At 35.5% G+C, this 24,529-nt stretch overlaps 2 protein-coding genes across 3 annotated transcripts; one reads left to right on the forward strand and one right to left on the reverse strand.

Moving 5' to 3' along the window:
* Positions 1 to 623: 623 nt before the first annotated feature.
* Positions 624 to 15,413, reverse strand: LOC128206157 (methenyltetrahydrofolate synthase domain-containing protein-like). The gene is made up of 12 exons (XM_052908452.1): positions 15,337 to 15,413; positions 14,995 to 15,055; positions 13,017 to 13,123; positions 12,073 to 12,186; positions 10,009 to 10,122; positions 8,949 to 9,039; positions 6,701 to 6,813; positions 5,981 to 6,121; positions 4,431 to 4,603; positions 3,719 to 3,901; positions 3,084 to 3,236; positions 624 to 2,681 (listed from the first exon to the last, which is right to left on the reverse strand). The coding sequence occupies exons 2-12, from the start codon at positions 15,038 to 15,040 to the stop codon at positions 2,372 to 2,374; spliced, it is 1,545 nt and encodes a 514-aa protein (XP_052764412.1). The 5' UTR covers positions 15,041 to 15,055; positions 15,337 to 15,413; the 3' UTR covers positions 624 to 2,371.
* A 3,557-nt stretch (positions 15,414 to 18,970) lies between these two features.
* Positions 18,971 to 24,248, forward strand: LOC128205156 (uncharacterized). Of its 2 annotated transcripts, none has more exons than XM_052906605.1 (5): positions 18,971 to 19,081; positions 20,674 to 20,749; positions 21,152 to 21,302; positions 22,517 to 23,113; positions 23,622 to 24,248. In XM_052906605.1, exons 1-5 carry the CDS (start codon positions 19,053 to 19,055, stop codon positions 23,723 to 23,725), a joined length of 957 nt encoding a protein of 318 aa, XP_052762565.1. In that variant the 5' UTR covers positions 18,971 to 19,052; the 3' UTR covers positions 23,726 to 24,248. The 2 variants fall into 2 exon arrangements, with proteins under 2 accessions (XP_052762565.1, XP_052762566.1); XM_052906606.1 differs by lacking the exon at positions 18,971 to 19,081 and adding an exon at positions 20,213 to 20,239.
* The last annotated feature ends 281 nt before the right edge of the window (positions 24,249 to 24,529 follow it).

Consider the following 24,529-nt stretch of genomic DNA (forward strand, 5'->3'; position numbering starts at 1 on the left):
CACCATAGAAATAACATTAACAGCAGGTTTTGATATTTGGAACTTCAAATCCCTTAACTTTGCAAGTTCTACAATAAATTTAGGAAGTATTTTGTACTTCTAAAGCATCCAATTTAGCCCATTTCTAGGGAGTAATATACTTCCGAACTTCCTTTAATGTTAACCCTGCCCAACATCATAATCTTTCCGTCATCAACCTCATCACAATCATACTCGGTGTCATCATCTATCTCAGCATCATCATCAATGCTACATATGTCATCTGATTCACCATCATCTCTAGCATTGTGGTAGTTATGATCCATTCAAACACACATCACGCTGATATTCCTTTCCAGACAAACAGTTTCATAACTTAACCACGCTTCCATCTTTAAAAATCCCCACTCAACCTAAAAATTAGCAGGATGCTGGTTGTCATTCAAGCATTTCATTGAACAATGAAAAGGACCAAATGTCATCAATGAGTAATCAAATATTTTTGTAATCAAATATTGTTGTATAATTCAATGGATAATTTTGACCACCTCGTACAAGCAGGCAACCTCCGAAAAGTGCCTAGGCGGTGAGGCTTGCGTCATGTTAACACGCAGACTTGCACTGAGAAGAAATAACATGACAACTTATTCATGAAAATACTTTATTTTCTTATTTGTCAAAATACTTGTGACGGACATACGCTAATGAATAAAATGACAATGACTAGTTCTGAAAATATACATGAAACAAAAACCCACGATACATTATATAATATCATCCAGGCTGTTTCATTAAGAATTCTAGGAGCAGTCTTCATACCTAGGAGAGATTTAACACTGTTGAAAAACCTCTTCATGGTAAAAAAAAACACTCCTGGGATTCTTAATGAAATGCTCCCCATATGTAAAAGAACCAATACTAGATAAAAAAAATAAATATCCCTGGAATTCTAGAGAATCAAACCCTTATATTGTCAGAACTAGTCACACGAAAGAAATGATCTACAAAGTTGCATACGATCACACATAAATAAATTCATTCAACAAAAATCAGTAACCTTCGTAAACAGAATTGGAAATGAGCAGTAGCTTAAAATAAATGTGTTATAAATGTAACAAATTGTAAAAAGAGAAGTTATACCTAAAAACAAGAAGAAATTATTCTCTTTTTTTAATAAATACTGACAACGTTTAGGTTAAGGAATTGTTTTACAAACCTTAAAGAAATATAATTAAATGCATAAACATATAAAAAAAGTTTTAATACAGAAAACAAAAAAAAAATCACCAAAAAACGATTATGCATTTTTAAAGATATGTCATAAAATACATGCATTCTTAACAACAGAAATAGTACTTTAATAGATTAATATCAAGGACTATTATTGCATAGAATTCATATGAAAATGTAGAAACTCAACAATTTTGAAATGTTTTAAAATGTCAAAGCACACTTTTTATTGTCTATCTAGCAAACAATATAATATTGCTTTCTTTGGCAAGTTTCTTAAAAAGTCTTAAAAAATGTTGTTTTAATTTTCCTGCAGGCGGAATAATGTTAAATTATGTTAATGTTCAAACAACAACTGAGTTAAATGATACGAAAACAAAAGTCTTATGTTCAATGTTTAAGCACATTTTTGTGTCAAGTTACCTGTATAATTCAAAGTTCAAACATATTCAGTCATTCAATGCCAGTCATACTTCAGCACTTGATGAAGTATCAAACGTCTAAAACAATTTCTTAACACCTTAACTTTAAAACAAGCGGGAACTAGATCGCAAACAATTCTTAAATACTTAAAACCTTGAACAATACTAAAATAAGTGAACACATGAAATCGAATATAAATCACTGAGTTGGAACAAGAATTATCATTATATCTATATTTTTGCTGCCTTCGAATCACTTTTTTCAATTATTGCAATTTCAAACACCACTTAAGGCAGTTATTTTTCAGGCCAAAAGTATAGCCCCTGGCAATAAGCATATGCTACTAAGCACATGAAAAAAGGCTATGATACATCATATCAATGTCATTATGTTACAACAGTGCCCTACTTGGGCAAATGTGTTAAGACCTTTAACACTCTGCAGAATAAAGCTAACATGGGGAGGGGTTAATATTTTCCGCAATAATAAAACGTGAAAAAAATGACATAAACACAAGTTGTCATATACGATCAGTCACAAGTTTCAATTATCCGCTATGGTACACCCTTAAACCGTATGAATTACAATAGGCTCAATTACTATCAGTCGACTACAGCAAAAACGACGCTTATGTAACATTATACTGTAAATGAATATACAATGCCTACAGTGGCATATATGGGGCCGTCTTGACAAATCAAGCTAAACAAGCTATACGGCCAAACTGCTCATTTGCTGCTTAGTCAACATTAGCCCTCTGCTCAGTAGCTTCCCCCATATCTTCCGATTGGCGAGTGTCACGTCCCTTAGCCTCCTCGACGCGGAGTTTTTTGCCGTTGATGTTCAGGTCGCCCAACGCAGACAAAGCGGATTCCATGAGCTCGCTGTTCTCAAACTGTAGGAAAGCATGGCCGTTCCCGCCGTGCCAGATGACGCGCAGTGGATCAACCTCGCGGCCGCGCACTTCTGTCTTGAATGTGCTCACGCGCAGTGAACGAGGCAGACCACCGACAAACAGGGCTGGCTGGCGTCCACGTCTTGGCCTGAACCTACAATAACGAGAGAAAGGCAGAAACTAAAGAACTGCACACAGAAAATATCTTATTCGGGATGCTCATAAGATATATGTTTCTTAGGGCTATACTATCACAATACGCTTTATTAGCCCCGTTGTGAAGACAACTGAAAACAGATTTGCATCACCCCAAGTGCGTTTCCAGAGTAGAATCCAGAAGTGTCTGTTCTGAAAGAACATAAGAAAAGTACCACTGATGTGCATCAAACCCACAACCTCTTGGGTGATGGGTAGACACCTATACCACTCAAACCATAAATTTGACCCCAAAATTCCAAACCCTTAAGGAAGAGCCCAAAAGCACTCCATAAACATGCTCAACTGTTAGTGGGATATATAAGCTTATAAAAAGGAATTTACATTGTACAACATATACCTTCTCTGAGTTCTGCGCTGGTCACGCCCCTCCCCCTCACTCTCGGTCCTCTCACGCCTTTCTCTCCTCTCTCCGCCATCCCCACTCCCATCAGCCTCTCCCTCAGAGTCCTTGGACCTGCGCTGGTTTGGGCGACGCCTGTACCTCCTTGGCCTGAAACAAGTTTGTTATTTTTAATAGCCGCAATAATCACCACTTTGCACATATCTAAATTCAAACTGTATGTTGGTTGTATTTTCCACCCAAAATTGTTAAATTACCTTATAGCCTGAAAATAGCACCTTCTTAGGTCACCCTCTGCCCTCAGACTCTGTGCAATCCCTTTCCCAACTGTTATGTTCCATCTCCCATCCCTCCCATTTTAAACATGAGATATCACTCCCATCTACCTCTTTTGTGTCTTGTGATCAGCAATGCCCTCCAGACTGCCTTTCCCCCCATCTGCCTTGGTTCATAATCCATCTCCCTGCTGTTTTGCCCCCACCCATCCTAATTTTAACCCCAGAGATCTTCCCCTTTTACCTCCTTTATGACTTTTTAGAGCTACTATCCCCCATCACTGTTGTCCCCTCCTTCAGATTCTGCGATCCCTCTACCTTCTGATTTACCCCAACCCAGACATAACATTAGCCTACCTCCTGCGTTGCTTGCGTTCAGTGCTGCCCTCTCCAGCTCCCTTCTCCCCATCTGTGTTTTCTCCGCCCTCAGACTCTGTACGATCCCTATCCCCACTGGTGGGCCTCCCACCCCGGCCTCCTCTGCCCCTGCCGCGCCCACGTCCTCGCCCGCCAAATCCTCCGCCATACCTACGACGGTACCTAAAAATGCAATAAAATGTTTTCTTAAAAACATACAAGTAAAACTAGTATTTACTATAGATAAGGCAACAATAGTTCGTTTAGTTTCCCTCGACCATTTCACACAAAGGAACAGTTACCAAAAAGTTGTTCAAGACTCTTCATGGTCATCATTTTCATTACTAAATAAAGGGGTCAGGAAGTAAAAAAAAACAAAACAAAAACACCTACTTTCCCATCCCAAATAATGTTGGTAGTAAACAAACAAGTGACGTTAATTTCTAAATAACTTTTTTGACAAAAAAGATATGAGAATATTTCTTTGCCTATAAAAGACTGCTATTTTCTGCTTTCACACTTGTGAAATATTTTAGATTTGCTTGTATTTTATGATGCAATCCTTGGCCAAAATTGCGAATTGACAGAAATTTGTACAACTATGCAGCGCTGAGATTCCTCGCCCTTGTACCAGTATGTAAGTGACTCAATATGGTTTCCTACTACATTGTGCATAAAGGACATTAAACTACAAACAAATGGTCTAAACTACCTTCTGCGCCCTCCCTCTTGGTCACCGCCCTCCTGTTGGCGCCTTTCCTCACGCTCAGCATCTTCTTTCTCAGCTGCCTCAAGATCAAACTCTGCACCGTCCTTCAGTGTTACGTCAACACCGGCATCTTTCTCCGTCTGCCACAGCTTGCGCAGAATCGGCACACGCTTCAGCTGAAAATAAAATAATCATACCATACTTTGCCCAACTTCTGTCTAAACATTGTTGGAAAAAAAAAACCTTTGTGCAAGGGGAAGTACTTCCAAATGAAACAATTTTGTTCCTCTTTTTTGGTATAAATTTCATCATGCAAAGCATATTTATTTTACTACTTTTCATGCTTAATCGTTTCTTTTTGTCCATGATTGTTACTTTTATTCGATGCCTGATGCATTTGATGTGAGCAAGTAGTAAACTACAGTTGAACACCGCTATTCAGAACATCGTTTATCCAAAATGATCACTATTTTGAAATTATTTTTTCGGTCCCGATTTTATTCCTTCTCTGTTTAAAACTAACTTTTTAATCTTTCATCCGAAATCGCTAGTCTGAAATAAACGCTATTCTGAAGTAAAAATTACAGAACTAATATGGTATTTCATACCTATTTATCAATCCTTAACTCAAACACAATCATCTCATAGTTTTACACACCATAATGTGAAAGCACTCCATCGGCTTAAGGTGACAATGGAGCACATTTAGCGCTTGTGAAAAAATAACAATGACCATGTGTTTGTTACAAACATCAATGTCTAGGACTTCATTAACAAACTGGACAGATAAGTGACTAAGAAACACAAACGGAATCAACTGAGCGACATCACATCATTAAGTTAACCAAACAATACTGAGTAAACAAAGTGCTATTTATACATGCTTTTTATAAACTGTGCTATGTTTCGAATGCATACATGTGCTGTCATTTTGTTCTAAATGTTTAATGTCGTTTTAATAAAGTAGTATAATAACGGATTATTTGTCATTTATTTAACAATAATTCAACAAACATGTATACGAAAAATCACTCAAACCGAACATATCTTATTGGTAACATGTAACCGACACTGCAATCTTCACCACATAATAGTTCACACCTATAATTCGCGAACGCTGTCACTTTCTGAAATTTGTTAATCCGAAATATTGCTATTTCAAAATAAACTTATGGATATCTTGGATTTTGGATTTACGGTGTTCAACTGTACCATACTTTTGGTGACTCCAGCTTGAACCAGATAATGCTGGTAATCTTGCTCTGTGTACAATAACATTTCATGATCTCATTAGCTCGAACAGTGTAGGGATATCAAAACAATTTTACATGCAGCATGATAATGTCAGATTTCTTTTGTGACTTCAGCTTGGACCAGATGATGCTGAACCGGTTGCTCTGTATACAGTTACATCTGATGATTTCCATAGCAGGGGCTAAGTAGGAAACATGCTGGTCTGCTTGCTCTGTGTACAATATCATTTTATGATCTCTAGCTCCAACAGTGTAGGGATATGTAAACTATGTCATGTGCAGCATGTTAATGTCACATACCTTCAGTGGTTCCAGCTTCGACCAGATGATGCCTGACGGCTTGCTGCGTGTACGGTTACACTTGATGATCTCCTGTGGGGTGACAATGTAGTCAACGGTCAGGTCATGGTCCTCGATCAGGCTGTCAGGGATGTCCACAATCTACAGGCACAAAATAAAAATGTTTTTACACCTAGCAACCTTGTTAAGCTGTTAACAAATTATGTTTTGGCTAGTCTGCACATTCAAATGATTTGATTGGTTAATATGGATAAGCATTGGTCAATCAATAATCATTTTGGTAAACTTTAACCACACCAAAGCTTTAACCTGTTTTATACAATTAATCAGGAAAATACCTAAGTTGTTTCCCTATCTTGAGCTCAACTAATATCTACAAAAACAGTATGGCATGAATCAAAATTATTAATAACGGTAGTTTCACAGTTAGATGTAGTTTTTTGATAAACATCATTCCTCAATTTTCTGACTCAACTATATTTTATGCATAGTCTATGTCATTATCAACTTATCATTGTACTTAATTATATTTCACTTCACTATAATCATCATTTTAAAAAAATCATCCTTTAATTTTCAGTTTCAATGCCAAATATATATTATGTATTACTATCTGAAATACTGGTTAAACCAAGACTTTGGCATTTTTGTGACATTTGTACCAGAACTTTTTTTCGTCCAAGAACATATGAGCATCACTTGTTTGATCATATCACATACCTGACAGTCATTGACAGTGGTGATGACCACAGTGTCTGTGTTCACAGCTTTCATAGAGGACATCATGGCCCACTCCAGGTCAGCGAAGCCTTCTCCTTTTCCAATGCGCAGACCTGCACAGAATGGCAAATTATGCATTATACATTCATGAGATAACTGCATCTGAATTTAACTGATAGTCTCTTTCAATGATGTCAAATTAAATGTAATGTTCTTAAATGTGTATAGAATCAGAGTTACGAAAATTGTACATTTTATTTTTGACAAAAAGACAAGCCAGATAACAACAAGCTATTATTAACTTGCTTTGCAACAAACAAAAATATCAATGAAAGTAGCAAATTTTAAATTGTAAGTGTACTGAGAAAATATAACAGACGATTATAAAAAAAGAAAATTGTTGTATTTCTTCAAAAACCTTCAGTTGCATAATATACATTTTTCTACAAACGTAATAAAACATTTAAAAAAGTTGTTGAATTTAAGGAAAAGAAACTATTTTAACTTAAAAATTCCGACCCATAAATAAACTAGTTCTTTCATAACCATTCTGTAGAATGCTGACGACAGGTAACCTCATATAATTTTAGTACCATTTGAATTTCTATTACCGTAATCAATAAAATATATGAGCAAAATTCATTGAACACCAAGTTTTAACAGTTTTCATGTTTGCCCTTTATGTCAACTGAAATCAGACGTTAAATAACCTCTTTTGCAATCTTTTAAGGCCAAGAAATATTTTCACTGATACCAAAATAATATGGGGTCACCAGGCATACAAAATTAGCAGATATGTGAGTTGGATACCTTAAGGTGCTTTCAAGTTTTATAAATTCCATTAGGTTATACAGGTAGCTCCAGGGATTTCAGTAAAAGCATGAAGCAACAGTGTACTAGTGTAGTTCAAATTTCTATCATAAATCATCAGAGAAAGGTATTATCTTTTTACAGTAGGCAGAAAAACAATTTTGAGGGCTGAATATAAATTACAAGCATTTACCAGGAAAAGAAAAAGTTTTTAGCAATTTAGAATTACTCCTATTAAAACAACAAGAGATTTTTTAAGTTTGTTAAAAAAAATCCTTTTTCATTATATTATTTAGCCCTCAATATGAAGTCGAATAAAATTCATTCATTGATTATTTTGAACAACCCTAACCTGTTTTTGACACAGCAACAGAGCCAATGACAACCATGTCAACAGTGATTTTATCATATAAGCCAACTGGCTTGGAATAGTCCTTGATTCCCTGCCAAAACAATTAGAGCATAGTTATAACATATAGTCTGTTAGGCAGAGAACATTGCAAATACAGTAGGTCATCATTTGCCATACTTGTCCTTAAAGAAGTGCATGCATATTCATACCTGACATTCATCTTGTATATCTAGCCATTGTTTATATTAATATCAAGCTCTGATTGGAATCGAGCGACATTAAACCAAAGTTATGTGACGTTATAAATATCAGCTTTTCTTTTATACAAACATTTTATGCTGGTAACCTTTCTTTAACAAAAAATAGCCAATTGCAGCGCGCTTGATGGAGTTTGCTTGTTAGCCCTCCTGCATTCTTACAGCTTAATCCTTAATCATGTAGGGGGTCTTTTGTGGGTATTTGTCCGATTCAGCTACTGAAAAGTTTTTTATGCGGTAAACATACTGGTCACCATTTTGTTTTGAGCACACCTACTGACATATTGAATTTAACCCACTACCCTATCCACTGCACTATGGAGGTAACACAAAAAAACATATATTATAATTATTACAATATATTTCAGGTAATCAGGTTCATAATAAGCTTGCAGGGGGTAAATTTGGCTCTGCACATCTTTTAGAACAAGTACCGTACATGGCCTACAAGTACATGTATTTGCAATGCAAAGCATGAAGAAGAAATTATAAGCTGGAAAAAGCTGCTCTCAGCAATGCATGCAAGACTCAATTAATAAAAATAAATATACTTAACAACAAAAAAATTCATTAATTTAGTCTTGAAAGTATTTTCTTTTTTCATAGAATTTATATCCATATAGAATTTGGACAAAAAAATAATTTCAGAAGTCATTGACATAAGACTTTTGAATGAAAAAGCCTGGATTCTAACTCTTGCTGATATAAGGCAAAAAAGGCAGCTTTTTCCTGAGCAAAATGTTTTCTTCAAACAAAGCCAGGTAGAACACAAGCACAAAGCTGTAGCAAAGAAGACAACACAATGCCTGGTGTGAGCATCGTTCAATACCTGAGCGAGACACGGCCACGGAGCCGATGATGACCAGGTCAACTTTCAGCTTTTCATCCAAGCTCATGGTGCTGCTGTACTCCCGCACTCCCTGTAGGTAGTCAGTTACATTGCAGATGGGGCCAAAACATAAACAAATAGTTACCCATTTCACTGCTTTTTTTATTTAAAGATAAATGGGTCTGGGTCTTATTTTTTAGATTCAGCTGTGTCTAGAGAACAATTTCACACTTTAAAACTGTCCAAATTTAGAGTGGGTCAAAGTGATCTATAAAGAAGATTTAAGATTCTTTCTGCTGCATTTAACTTCCCAAAAGGAGATAAAAATGACAGTCACTAAAAAGATCCAGAAGCATAAAAAACAATTACGGGTAGGTTAACAATTTAGCGTAGGTCAAGGAAACTGGAAACAAATATTTTTTCTTGCCTTATACTGTATCATTATTATCTATTGTGTAATCTCATCAAATAGCACACAGCAAAGTTTCATAAGGTCAAGAGTTTCAGTCACATGTGAAACTAGTGTCACACACTAGATTGAACAATTTACTTGCAAAATAAAACAAAAACTATTGCCTAAACCGATTGATAGAGGGAAGGTTTGAAACATTTATCCAAACTACTCAAACTGTTACCATACAACAAACAAGTCTGGTGATAAAATGGTTCTTATGTCTATGCAGTTTGAAAAAATGAAATTATACTGTGCAAATATAGGAATTTTAAGAAAATGTTTACTATTTTTTTACCAGTTAAATTATTTAATGTTTATAATCTAAATTGATATTTCAAAGTACAACCATATCAAGATATGCAGGGGTTTCAATATAACTGTATTACCAGAAGGAAGTGCATATGACATATATGTGTTTCATGTATCGCAGGTCACAATTGCTTCTACATTGCCGGCGTCTATAAATTTTCCTTCTTTTTATTTCCATACAGGCATTTGCTGATAGGGATAGTTTCAAAATTAAAATCTTTTGCAAATATCTTTGCTTAAAATAAGCTGGTGAATCCGTGTGTAATTATTTCTCAAATGTTTATCACCCCACATTACCTGGGAGGTGGCGCAGATCCTCAGAATGTCCTTGGTGGCCCCAGCAGGTGGGGCAATCTTGTTGAACAGCCCGCTTCTTAGGCGTGGGGTTGGCACTAGCAATGTCTTCCCAGCCTGAATATCAACATATCAATAATGTACCACTAATTTGCTATATTCAAACTTAATAATTTGACTTCAAAATGAAGCCAGATTAAACTCTTCCTTGGACAGTTTAGCCATTTGGTCAATATTTTCTAATTGTCAGGGTTAGACACTAACATTTTTCACAAGGTAGTCCCTCGGACTACTGGATCTAAAATCCAGGAAGTCCAGCAAAAATTCTGATAGTCCAAAAAAAATTGCAAGCCTGCAATGGATTCCTTCAGTGTTTTGTTAGACTTCTCCTTAAAAACATTGTCAGTATAACCCTTTGATTGATCATGTTTCTGAACTGTCTCAATCTTAAAACTTCCACATTCTTCAAAACAATGTTTGGCCTTCAATTTTAAAACCTTAAAAAGTCTAAAAACCATGCTAAAATACCCCAGAATAAAAATCTAAAAACCATGCTAAAATACCCCATAATCTGCCACTTTCAGGAAAATGTTGCAATAAATCAATTGACACCTCGACCGAGATCGTTGCTAAGTTACGGCACAAATGACAGACATCCTACTGGTCAGCACTATTTGATAATTGATATTGGCATCCTACTATTCAGTAGTCTTTGTTATTCTATTAAAACGACATACAATAATGCTTTAAAAATATAATGAAATTAATTCCCAAAATGTTATTAATTAATTGGGAGTTGATAAGAATTGTTATTGGCCCTAACTTCAATGTATAAAATGTTATGACATTTTGGCGCGAAAATTAACGCACACAATTACACTGAATTAGACATTTATGAGCAATGAGCAGTATGATTATTTTTTAAGCTGCTCTTTTAAAAGCCATTTAAAATATTTCACAAGCCATACATAATGTTCCTTCTGTCAAAACACCGACATTTGACAATACTCTAAACGATAAATAAATAACCATGACGTATTTTCAGAAAATCTAAAAATAGTAACAACCATCAAGTTTTTGCTAACATCGTATCTATCATTGTTTCTGACTGAAAATGCAAGGGATCTAGAAATTCTACCTCATTTTAAACCCAAATCTACCTCGCTGACACTGGCAGACTTTCACGTGTCTGACGATTAAAACACACTAACAGGGCAAAATGGTTTTTCCCATTCTAAATAAAGACATTCTACAGACTGGTTTAAATATTGATCGAAAGGCTATACGAATTGCGCGCGAAACTCGCTTAACAGTCCAGGTTGTCCGGAACTGCTCGGCCATCTTCGGCAAACTTTAGAATGAGTATTTACCGGTGATACTCGGCTTTTTTAAAATTTTAACAACACGTTTAACGCAACCCTGATTGTGTACTGGTCACTTATACGTCACTCCTCACTCTTTATTTGACATTTGTTTGTTCATATTCGATACATCGACATGACTATGCTTATCTTAGACATAGGCATCTGTTTGTTGTTGGGTTATCAAATTCTGAAACTTATATTTACAAGAGAGGATTGGAAGACAGTTTGCAAAAAAACAGTGAGCTCTGTTTAACTGTTTTTGACCTTCACATGGTCTTTATCAGGCTTCACAAATCAAATACAAAACAGTTTATACTGAACTATTACATGATTTGATCAAATTCCAATCCCAATGACACTGAGGGGTATGACCCTTACAGTATAACCTTGACAGTTTGTCTGGGTCATACCCCTAAGTCTCTATGGGTATCGGAAATTGATCAGTATTCTGAACAACAGGATTAAGAGCTTAAAAGTGAGTTAATGCCAAGTCAGGTCATTTGCTTTATAAACAGAAAATATCTTGAAATGGATATATTATAAATACTTCATCAAAACTTGGTATTGGGCACAGTTAAATTATGTAAAATTATAATGTCCAGCAAAAAAACACCTAAACTTTATTGAAAGATCTAAATCCTATTTTCATTAATAATACTGAATATTGTCCTCTACAATGTTAAGAAACTATGGTAATACTCACATCGAGGGTCAAGAATCGGGCCTGTTCCTGAGGCTTGTCTGGGTTAATCTTGACCACTTGGGCCTTCTTGAATTCCTGCATGGTAGGTATTAGCTCTGCCGCTGTGGCAGCACCCTATAAAAAAAAAAGTTATAACATCATATAAATCTCACTAACCTAAATTCTCAAGACAATGATTGACTCCTCTGTGTTTAAAAATTGAATAATATATTGTGATGAACTGCAAGCCAGAACACAAAATCAGGGTAAGACATTAATGTTATTCACCAGATAGTCAGACTCCTGGATCTTAAATACAGATAGTCCAAATTTACAAACAATATATCTTATTGTATTTTTGTTTCCAGAAATTCGCAACCAAAACACTGGAAAAGGAAGAAAATAACTTTTTAACAATCCATCCTGACTCTTCAGAACAGGAATTATCCACACAAAATTTTCACCAGCTTTTTAGCAGTCATGAAAGAATAACATTATGTTTATTCTTTTAAGTCCCACTTTCACTTTCATTTCAAGTTCAAATTTTACCGCAAGTAAACAATGGCTATGTGAAAACACCAGCTATTATCGACTACTTTTGAATTTGATGGATCAAGTTTGGCACTTTGGCATAAGCGGTGTTTTGGGATTATGTTAATTTTTTATTGTGTATTGGGCAGAATTTTTGGCTACCAGACTACCATAAGTGTCAAATCCCCCAGAATGCCTTTCATGGTTGTATTGTTTTGACTAACTTTGGAAAATTCCCATTAATCATTAATAGAAAAAAAACTCTTAAAGAGATAAATGCAGTAAAAGACTGTAATAAGATTTTTTCTTTAAAGAAAACATCATCTTTCCTACATTTTTTTTTTTTTAAATTTTCGTAAGAAATTTGGGCAATGGCTTCAAAATGTACGGAAACTTAAATCACTGTTAAAACGTTGAAATATATAGTCTCAAACCTTCACGTTGGGTATCCTCCTGTTAACCGGCCTGGGAAAGTCAGCCAGGTCGTTCTCCTCGATGTACTTCCAAACCGCATTACGAATGGCAGGCTTGGTGACATCATCTGAAATAACCATTTAGATGAAATGTTTTACATGTTCTGCAGGGTTATTTTCTTGGAAATTTGGGGAAATAACATCTACCCATGGAATTGGGAGTTTTCACATTGTTTTTCACCACACCAAGAATTGTTTATAAATAATTATGTCAGTGGAATATACTAAATAAGCCACATATAAAGATTTTGGGCCATTGATGGACATTTCAGAAAGCAATGCTGAAAAATTCATGGCCGGTAATTATATAACATCCTAAGTCATTATGAATACCACCTCAGAACAATATTACTAAAATTGCTTAAGATATGTGTTTACATGTTTTTACAAGCAAAAACCATGCATTTCGCATTTTTAATGGTAAATTTTATGTCACACACACCTCCTCATAACGAAAATATAATAGTAAAATAGTGCTGTAAGTATCATTAACATATCAATTGTTCTTTGTTGCCCTAACATGGAATCTTTATGGAAAGACCAAACACTATGAATGCAGTCAAACTAAGCTGGGATGAAATATGTGGTTGCTATGGAAACACAAGTAAAGTAATTTTGATAAAATTACAAGGAAATATGCCCCAATGACAATCCTTCTGAAAAAAAGATTTGAACTAGGAAATTAAAAGACATTGAAAAAAACTCATTTTTATAGTTGATTTCTGATAAACCAAAATCGCACGATGCATCTTAAAAACTCTTAAAACAAATTAACCATTCATTTGTGGACTTTTAAAACTTCAACAATAATCCACTTCAATGTTGAACTGTTTCAAACAGTACTTCAATTGAAAGAGAAAAGTGAAGTGGGTTTTTTTAAATGTCGGATTATAGTTTTTATTCAACATTTTGAAAAAAATATGAGAGCAAAACCAAATATCAGTTATTAAAATGGCCAATATAAGACTGAATTCGCTTCGCTAAAAAACAAGTATAGGTCCTTTGGGAAAGGTGACCAGCTAGTTGCAGTTGGGTTTAAAACAATTGCCGCAGTATGCTTCAGCTTACTGAAAATGTTGATATTGAGTCTTAGTCAATTTAAGCAAGAATTCAGACTTGTTAATTCAAATTCAAGCTCATCATTTCAATGGCTATAGAATGTGTTGCTTGCTCTGACTGTTAGGAATAGCAAAACCACTCGCCCCCAAGCCTTTTCACAGGCCTAAATATTAAAATTGTATTTAGAACATTAAGACTAAGTATACCTAGGCCATATGTTTATTTGTTCAGGTGTAGCTTTCATTTTCTGGATTTGTATCTTATACAAATATTTAATCATTAACTCATGTGTGGTAAGAGCTCACTTTATTACGATGAACCGCTTTCATTCACTATAAACCACTTTGACCATAACCATTTCAAAAACCAGACTGAGAACTAAATGCATTGAAGTCATTGTTCTACACCAAATGTCACAGGGTGAGAAAAATGTGAAGCTAGACTGAGGCTCAAACCCGGGACCCCTCGCTGACAGGGCGAATGCTCTATGGGAGTAATGTGTGATTATCTTGGCAATGATTTTTGTATCAATTGGTTCTAGGCAATTCGTTCTGAACTATTGTGCTGACAAAAATGTTAACCTGAACAGACTGTCATCTAGGCAATTCCAATAGCCAAAACAACTATCCTTGGGCTAGAATGTAATAATTAAATAAGCTTAACTTTTTTTAAAGAAGTGGAAAAGCATGGTAACCAATTTAACCATTTTTACAAATGATGGGCATGTGGCTTCAATGTGCATTTTCTGACCAATTCTTCATAATGGCCGAGTCTATTAATACAAATTATGCGCCTTGACATGCAGTGTATTGATGATGAAATGACAGGCAAAGACAAGTGACTGAGGGAGCATGTGAGGTCACAATTTAATTATTTTTACCTGGTCCCATTTCTTTCACAGATTCTGCAGGCAACTTCTGTGACATGGTGGGATTTCTGTCCTGCAAGATACAAAATGTCAAAAAATGAGCTTTTATCCCAAAAACACACTTAAATTTTATTTTTTGTTGTTTTGTTTTTTTACTTTTGTTTTGGAACGCGCACGAATTCTACTTAAAAAGGCATGGAAATCGCGTGCCGACATTCTCCAATTTAGAGAAGAAAAATTACATATATTTGACGCGGGCAGGTATTTACAGACAGTACAGTTTATAAGACACGTTTCGAACATCGTTTTCCGCATGGAATAAATAGTTATAACAGAGTATTAAATGTTACAAACTAGTAAAAAGTGTGAAGAAAAATCGCAAACGCAAGGCGAGGTGTCAGTCGTGACTCTTTGTACCTCTATGGAGAAGAGTATTTATTTTATTTTTTTTGTCGTTATCATCCAGATTGCTAATTCCCGTACCGTTTCCTGTTAGTTCGAAAACTTGAGAACCTGTTCTCATTATGAATTGTTACTACTTGCTGTCACAATTTTACCGATAAAGATCAACGGCAGAGCCAGGGTTTGAAGGTAAGGGCAGTAACAAAATGACGGGCTTCCACGTCTGTTATCACGAGTTGGTAGAACGCGTACATACGTCGCCTTCCAGACAACATGAAAACAGACTTGGGGATTGCGACATACCCTCCAACAGAACCGAAAACTATGCTCTTTTTTTCAAAATTGAAAGCAATATCTGGCAAGGTTGTCCGGTTAGCGCAGTGGCTTGCGCATTCGCTTCGCACCTAGGCGACCCGGGTTCGAATCCTGGCCTGGGCCGCGGCATGTGACGGTTTGGTGAGAGGTCACCAAGCCGGACAACTGGGTTTTCTACGGGTACTCCGGTTTTCCCCACAACACAAGACCACACTCTCGCGCAACATCGTGCCAACGAGAGTGATTAATAAAAGTTGCAAAAACTTGTTTCACAATCGTTGTAAAATTAAATTAGTTTAAATTAACTAATATCTGGCAATTAAAGGAAACCATGTCGGTTGGCATTAGCCACGATGAACACTGCAATATTCGTTTCTGACAAAGGCATGGAGCCAGACGGGCGTTTATTCATAAACCACGAGAAAACAAAACGCATGGAAAACGTTTCATAAGTCTGAACAAAATCTGAAGATTGCTTGAATACGGTGACTAATAACCAACAAATAGCTAGCCAGCTATAGGCTAATCGCTAACGAAAGCACGTACGAACGTCGGTTATCACGAGAAGCATAGTAGAATACGACGGCATACACGAATGTCGGTTATATTAATTATAACGTGAAGCATAGTAGAAAACGACAGCATACATGAACGTCGGTTATCACGAGAAGCATAGTAGAAAACGACGGCATACACGAACGTCGGTTATCACGTGAAGCATCTATAGTAGAAAACGACGGCATACACGAACGTCGGTTATCACGTGAAGCATAGTAGAAAACGACGGCATACACGAATGTCGGTTATTACGTGAAGCATAGTAGAAAACGACGGCATACACGAACGTAAGTTATCACGTGAAGCATAGTTGAAAACGACGGCATACACGAATGTCTGTTATCACGAAAAGTATATTAGAAAACGACGGCACACACGAACGTCGGTTATCACAAAAAGTATAGTAGAAAACGACGGCACACACAAACGTCGGTTATCACAAGAAGCATAGAAGGAATCAACGTCGTACATGGACGTCGGATATCACAAGCCTAATAGGAAACGGCGGCATGAATACGCACGCAGGTAATTACGGCGTAGTATATATACTTAGTTGGACGCCGGTTATCACGAAAGGCAAAGTCAGTTGCAACGCCATTAATACAGACATCAGAGATTACCAGGAAGCGTTATCTACAACAACAACAACATACATTTGGTACGGACATCCGAAATCGTGAGAATCGCGTGAATTCGAGTGTAAATAATTGGAATCATTGTCTGTGACGACAGCATGTACGGCAGTCGGTTGTCATGCATGCATTCAGAACTCCTCGGCCATTTTTATCGAAAACAACCTCGGATGTATGCCGGACATTACAGCTCAGGACTTTTGTAGCCAGTGTTTAATGCTTCAGTGTTATAGTGTGCTTGACATTGTCTTGACATTGTTCCTTTTCCGGTTGCTCGTCATCACTCAATAAACTGCTCGTCTGGTATTGCATGTACATGTGTTGTTGTTTAAGTGAAGGAAAACAAAGACATTTGAATTCAAATCAATCATTTTAGAAAATTATTGATTATATTTGAATAATAATGTCTTCTATGATGACTTTTTCACTTAAAATAAAAGATACATGTAAATGATACTAAACTATTTTCAAATTCAGCAAATGATTCCTGACATTGTGATTCGAAATCTAATTGGAATGGTCTTAATCAAGAAGTAGTATTATGACAGAATTTTGCCGGTATTTTAGCAAAATTTATTTTGTTTGAACTTAATAAATGTTAAAATGTTGTGGGTTTTTTTCGTTCGGTTAACTTTTCGATGCCTTAAGACCTATTATATCATGATCTCATTTGTTTGGAAGCACTCGCCTAAGTATTGAGGTAGGTCCAAATGTCAACTGGTTATACACTACATGAGAGATGCAACCACTATCTATTTTAAAGGGAAGTTGTCGCAGTTTAAGAAGCCGTACCGTTCTGAAAAAACGCTCTGCACATACATGCAACCTTAAAGTTGCACCCTCACAGATATACCGATTTTACACCTTTTTGTCTTGGAAAGAGCGATTTTTCGCGTATATATCTGCAAACCAATGATGAAAGATTGCTGACCAGGATCGCAATTTTTCATATTTCCGTTTAAAAACTTATGTTTTATGGCTTAAACCGTTACTGACGGTTCAAAAAAATTGCATAAACATCAATTTTTGAACTTGAATATAAAAATCTGCGATCTATTTTTTTTGTCAGCAGACTTATATAATTGGTTTCCATGCATTGTCGCAAAAATGGCGCGTGTCAGGACAAAAAATAAAAAGTGGACAAAACGTTCAATCTGTGAGAGTGCAGCTTTAAAACTACATTAATAGTGTCTCCCCTTCAACTCTTTATTCTCCTAATGCTTCTTCTTCTTTAACTTGATTCAAACTTAGATAAGTGCCAATGACATCATATGATGTGCCTCTTGCAAGAATTATAAATGTGGCACTTTTTGGTAAAGTTATCTCCCCTTGTTTATTTTTTGATAATAAAACCTTTGCCAGACACTTACCCGAAGAACTGATATATAGTGATACATATATTAAGAAAAATGATGAAGTATATAACACATATCACATGGAATTGCAGTCAAATAAAGAATCTGTTTCATATCCTAGCATAAATATAAAGAAAATGAAATAAAGGTCTATCAGATCTCCGAGGTCTAGCCAGTGTGCAATACTCAAGGTTTTATTAAGAAATGAAAAAAAGAGTATTGAAATTATCATAACAATCTTTTAAGATTAAAATAACAGAAATGTTATATTTTATACATAATAACCCAGTCATATGATTGATGTTTTACAATTTCAATAAATGCATGATATTATTACAATCTGGGATCAATAATAACCCCAGTTACAATTAAGAAAACAATTAAGCTAAACATAATACGTTGTGGACATTTTTTTTATTTATTTTGTCAATCGCATTTCTTTTTATTCCAACCATTCATAAATTATGAAACACTTTTTTGTATGAGTTTGCACTAAGCATTTTTTTTACAACTTTATCACTTATCTCGAAAAATTAAACATACGAGGTACAACAGGAAAATAAGTAATGAAATGTTCTTACAAAACAGCGATCTTTTCTGATAACCATTACTTCAATAGGCAATAAAAACAGGAGATGTTCCCGGGCATTATCATTGATTCTACATCACACCATTTAACCCAAGGTAAAACTTAATTACTTCCCTTGTTTACAAATATTTCATTGCTGTTTAAACAACAGGCAAACAATAAGTGTACACTTATAATATATTACAATAAGGTATTTTGCATGCGAAATAAGAATAAAAAATGAATACAGTTAACAGTCAACTATACAGGTAAGTTATTAGCTAGTTATTATCACTGAATAATGTACGATTTCGATTGTCGGAGGAGGCCGAGTTATTACGATTGTATCGAGTTGTTCCCCTTCGCATAATTATTTTCTGTGTCACACAACTTTCGTTTTATTGGAAAGGTAAAAAACTTGTTTTAATGCATTAAATGCTTGTTTAGTGCAAAATAACATTTCACCTACATGGTAAAATATAAATATAACTCTTTATGATCAATTTCAACCATAAAATACTTCACTTAAAACAATTTCAATATTTTTAAAACACCCCTGTTTTTTGCACATTCCCGTTTAGACGTTAGGGATTGGAAGAATCCCGTATAACACGTCTATTATTTTAGACTATATTCTGTCCAGCTACCAATTCGGCCTGGATCATTTTGGCCTATCCATAATAATTAATGTGCGCGAGGGGAACTTTTTAAATATTTGAACATTCTTTATGTAGCCCCTAATTGCCCCCCTAAAAAGACAATGTCAAAAGTCTCTGTTAGCAGCTGTTTATTTGACTTAGGTTAGCCTAGTAAGTGAGTTGATATTTGTTGCATAATTACGGGAGGGTAGTCTAAAATAATAGACATGTTATACGGGATTCTTCTCATCCCTATCGTGAAGGATTTGCCATATTAAAAATCGTAAAAAAATCGTACAATTACTTGGACTTACTGGACGGGTGTTTCCGGTCATGTGACCAGTGCTAGAAAACCTGTCTAACACCCCGATGTAAGATGAGTCATGTGCAACAACGTGCCACTTCTTATTTCTTTTATTGTATGGTTTATGAAAAGTATATCATGTCATTTCAATAAAGCGCAATCAAATATATAAGTATGCAAGCTTTTTAATTAAAGTTGAAAATAGGTAATTGTAAAAACACGGTATTTCGAGGAACTATTTGATGTTTATAGTGATTTAAAATTACTGGCTTTATGACGTCAGTAAACAACTTCACGCACGCTTTTTGGTGAAATGTTTACAAGTGTTTTCTAAGTCAAATGTTCCACAAATTGATAGTTTTAGATATGCAAGAAAACAATATCAATCATGTTTTTCCAGTCCGGATCCAAATATTTGACCCTCGGGCCGCTGCTTGGCTGGTAACTCGGCAAGCCTTGTAACTGGCTTATGCGTGAGCCATCGGGTCTGATTTTTCTATCCGTATCAGAAACACATGATAGATTATATTCCGTTACAGCCCAATTTTAGTATTACATGTATGAACTGTAGTAATAGATTTCGATCATATGAATAACTTGTGATAACATATTTAATGGTGACAATATTCATAATTTATATTTTTAAGTAAGCTCTTGCTTTTCTTCCATCATATGTTCAGGCGATCATACTGACTTTTATTGTATGTTTACATTACTTTTAGTTTGTGATGGCTTTTGGTTTTTTGCATCGTTGAAGTAATGGGGCCGGTACCTTTTTGATTGGGAAAAATGCTTCATTTGTACATGTACTAAAATTGGAAGTTCAAACTTTACCTAGAAGACTGCTTATCAGTAAGTTGGCTTCTTGACAATTAGATTATACTCCTCGGAAACTCCTGTGTAATTATTACATTTTCAGCAACTCCTGGCAGGAGACATTGAATATTCAGAAGTCACTGTTGCGATGGGACATAAAGAGGTCCATGAAAAATCTGGTATGTAACATGATTATTGAATAACTTAGGCAGACAGCCTGTCATAATTGACATGGTCCTCAGTTGTAATTAGAAAGAAGGCCAAAGGCCAATTTTATATTTTTGTTTACATATTTTAAAATCTGTATCTGAATTTTAAAGCCAAAAATTGCTCTCTTTTTTCAAAGAGAGGAAGATTTTGTCGGTATAGCGGTAGGGGATGGTCTCAAAAGTGGTAGATTCTACCTACCAATGATAGAGTTCACATTTCCGTGTATGTTTAAAAAAAAAAAACGAGTCATAAAAATTAAATGTGACAAACCTTTGGGTACAAAGGCTTATAGAAAATTTAATTTTATTGCTGTTATTATCAATTTTTCATCAAACTATTCAAAGGGTTTTATCTTTATTGTTCATTTGCAGTGCACAAAGCTATCAGAGCTTGGGGAAGAATGTTTTGTTGTGACAGTGAACGCAACTAATGGATGGACGGGAAATATTGGAACAGACAGAGGGGATGAGTTTGTACAGTCAAACTCACACTTGCTGTATGATTTCCTGAGCTTCTGTCAAGGTATGTTTAGTACCAGCAGCAACCAATGGATTTACAGGACATATACAATCACCGACAGAGGAAATTGGGCTAGAACTTACCTTTTTTGCCATCTTTTAAGGCCAAAAAAGCTTGTTAGTTTGAATTATGTAAGTGTTCTACATATTCTTTCTCTACTCATATATAACTCTATTAAATTCTACTAAATTGATATGGGGTTAACCAGGCATCCAAAATTCACATTGTTGCGCCTTGAGATATCCAACGATGATTGATATCAAATGCCAGGAACAGATTCATGTCAACCATCCTAGCATACATACACTACTATGATATGGTAATCCCAAGTAGTAATTTACTTATATGGAAACAAACTGACTGGTCACTCAACACACAGCTAGTTTGAATTTGCAAGTGACACAATTCAATAAGTGACAGAGTTGCCACTGTCAGGGAAAAGTCAGGGAAATAACTTTTTTCAAGGTCAGGGAAAAGACAGGGAATTTTGAATTTGTCAGGGTAACTTCAGAAATGGGAAAAAGTCTTGAGAATCTTGGGGATCGAGGGCCATGGAAAATAGCAGAAAGAAGGAAATAAGGCTAAGATTGCAGGATGACGCTAGTTCCAAAGCTTTAAAGTTACTGATAGTATGGTCAGGGAAAATTGAGCTTTGGCGAGGGAAGGGTCAGGGAAATATGTTTTTTATAATTTGTGGGAACCCTGAGTGGCCTTAATCCAACCTTCAACTAAAACTCTTTATCTTACAATATTTCATTTTGTTGGACCGAAGTTGATATGACAGCACTTTAGAGCATGTTTATCTTCTTAAATGGTAGCTCAATGCTTGGTTCTGTTTGATATGACTGAACAGAATGTATTAGAAATTGTTTTTTCTAAACAGTCATTATTGTAAAAATTAAAGTGTTTGTTTTTTAACCGATTGAATATGAGGGCCAGTCTTCATAAAACATCTTAAAAGTGGCTTCTAAACTCTAACTAAGTCACCATCTTAAAATGTTTATTGTCATATCAAACAAAAAATATATGGTTTTTAAATTTTTTTATTTTTTTTTTCTATACAATCAATAAAAAAAAGTATTTCAGATAATTTTAAGTTAAAATATCACTTGAAAGTATGATACTTGACTTAGGAAAATGACTTGAGTAAGGAAGAGACATAAGATGTTTCATAAATACCAGCCAACCACTGTCCTGTATTTATTTTCATTATGCAGTTCACGAAGAAAACAATCCGGATTACAACTATAACACAGACTCTTCTGAAGAAGACGTTAACAAAACAAGAGCTGATAAGACAAGCTTCATGATACAGAGACCTAAATACATAAACGAAGCTATTAGTGAATCTGGTCAAGATAGAAAATGGACAAATCCTGACATTGACAATTTTCCTGAGTATGAAGATGAAAGACGACTTGTGTTCGAACGTTTTGAAAGAGCTGAAGAGGATACTGAACTTCATTGGGATACAGAAATAAGAAACACTAGTAATCCAAAAGGTAGGGTAATCAGTCAAGAAGTGTTTATCAAAGATCCAATAGGAAAAAGAGTGAAGTTAGATTTTGCTGTACCTGCAGAACTAAAAACTACAGCTGATCAGGAAGATGCTGTGAATAGTGTGTTAGATCAGAGTAAAGACCAGGTAAATGATAAAGTTGAAGGTGAAAAGAGGGCCATTAAAAAGGTGAAGAGGAGGAAGCCTGAGAGACCGCGTCGACGGAGGAGTTGGAGAAGGAGTCGAGTGAGTGACAATGACGAGGGGGCAGGGGCATCTGACACGGAGGAAGATATGGATGACGAATACGGGGAAAGTATGTTCCCTTTAACCACAGAAACTTATTAATGTTCACTGTGTGCTTTATAGTTTTGATGGTTGGTGTAGCGTGGGATTTTTTCAGACTAATTGTAATATCTGGACATCAGAGACTGTATTGTTATCAGCGTTAAGAATAAGTGGTATTGAAACCAAAAACAATATGTCAACAGTGCAAACTTAATTGCTTTCATTACATGATTAGCAGTGGTCGAAATTAACTCAGGCCGGCAAGCTCTGCACTGGTAAAATGTCATCCGGGCTTGCTCAAATTCTAAATTTTTATAGCACTGCTTGTTAAAAATTTTGATGCAGAGCAAAAGTATAAGAACTCGGGCATGTTCATCCAAAAGTCTTAATTTTGCTGACTGGATAATATTATATTCTTTGTTTCTTTGAAAAATATGACAATAACTGTGTTTTTGTGGGAGTTCTCTACCATATATTCATTACAATTTTATCATTACATGTATATCTTTTGTCATAAATGTTCTCTTTATTTACAGAGAGCATGGACAAGAGGGACTTCATTTTGACACACTTCATCCCAGATAGAACAGAACCAATACGGACCCGCTCAAGACAGCAGCCAGCACCAGATGAGACTTAATCTAGATACAAATCACCGCCAAGACAGCAGCCAGCACCAGATGAGACTTAATCTAGATACAAACCGCCGCCAGACTAGATTTAGACAGTTTGTCGCCCAGAATCTTCATGAACACACTGCTATGAGACTAGAATTAGTCAGACTGTTGCCAAGAACCTTTATCAACAAGCTGCCAGACTACAATGTAGTTATAGCCACAGTTCAAGTGTTATGTGTATATGAAGATCATTCAAAAATTGACAAGACATAGCACAGACCATTCCTGGCCTGGGCCTACGTGAATTTTGTTGGTGGTTACCAAGTTGGACAATTAAAGCTTCCTTCACATTTGTTGTGAATTAAGTTTGAGCTAAGCTGCATGTTATAGATGTGAATAATAATCATCAAACGGTAAGTAGGGGAAATAATTTCAATTTTAAATGTAAGTTATATTGTGTTCATTTGTATATAATACTGGCTGCTTTAAGCTTACATTTATTGGTGTTTTTTGGTATGTCTCTATAATAAAGTTTTATGACTTCTAGTTATTTCTGACCAGTATCAATTTAGCTTATTTTTGGGTAAGAAGACCTTATCATTCTATTTTATGTATTGATCCATATTGAAGAAAAGATCGCCTTGATCAAAAGATTTTTGACCTGGCAAAATGAGTGAGTGAAATGTCATTAAAATTCAATTTAATGTGATTGCAATATTATATTTTTCTAGAATGGAGGCTTCTCAATTGGGGCCATATATCCCATGAGGAGACATTTTAATGCTACTGCTTCAAATGCATGTTGTCTGATGTTTGAAGCATATTTG

This window comes from Mya arenaria, chromosome 10, assembly GCF_026914265.1.
Source record: "Mya arenaria isolate MELC-2E11 chromosome 10, ASM2691426v1".
NCBI classification, from domain to species: domain Eukaryota; kingdom Metazoa; phylum Mollusca; class Bivalvia; order Myida; family Myidae; genus Mya; species Mya arenaria.

Coding starts and splice junctions, on each gene's coding strand:
- LOC128205156 (XM_052906605.1), top strand. CDS start 19,053: ATGAATACAGTTAACAGTCAACTATACAG. Junction 20,750..21,151: donor AGAGGTCCATGAAAAATCTG/GTATGTAACATG, acceptor GTTCATTTGCAG/TGCACAAAGCTATCAGAGCT. Junction 23,114..23,621: donor GGATGACGAATACGGGGAAA/GTATGTTCCCTT, acceptor CTTTATTTACAG/AGAGCATGGACAAGAGGGAC.
- LOC128206157 (XM_052908452.1), bottom strand. CDS start 15,040: ATGTCACAGAAGTTGCCTGCAGAATCTGTGAAAGAAATGGGACCAG. Junction 10,123..12,072: donor CCCGATTCTTGACCCTCGAT/GTGAGTATTACC, acceptor GTTGATATTCAG/GCTGGGAAGACATTGCTAGT. Junction 9,040..10,008: donor GGATCTGCGCCACCTCCCAG/GTAATGTGGGGT, acceptor GACTACCTACAG/GGAGTGCGGGAGTACAGCAG.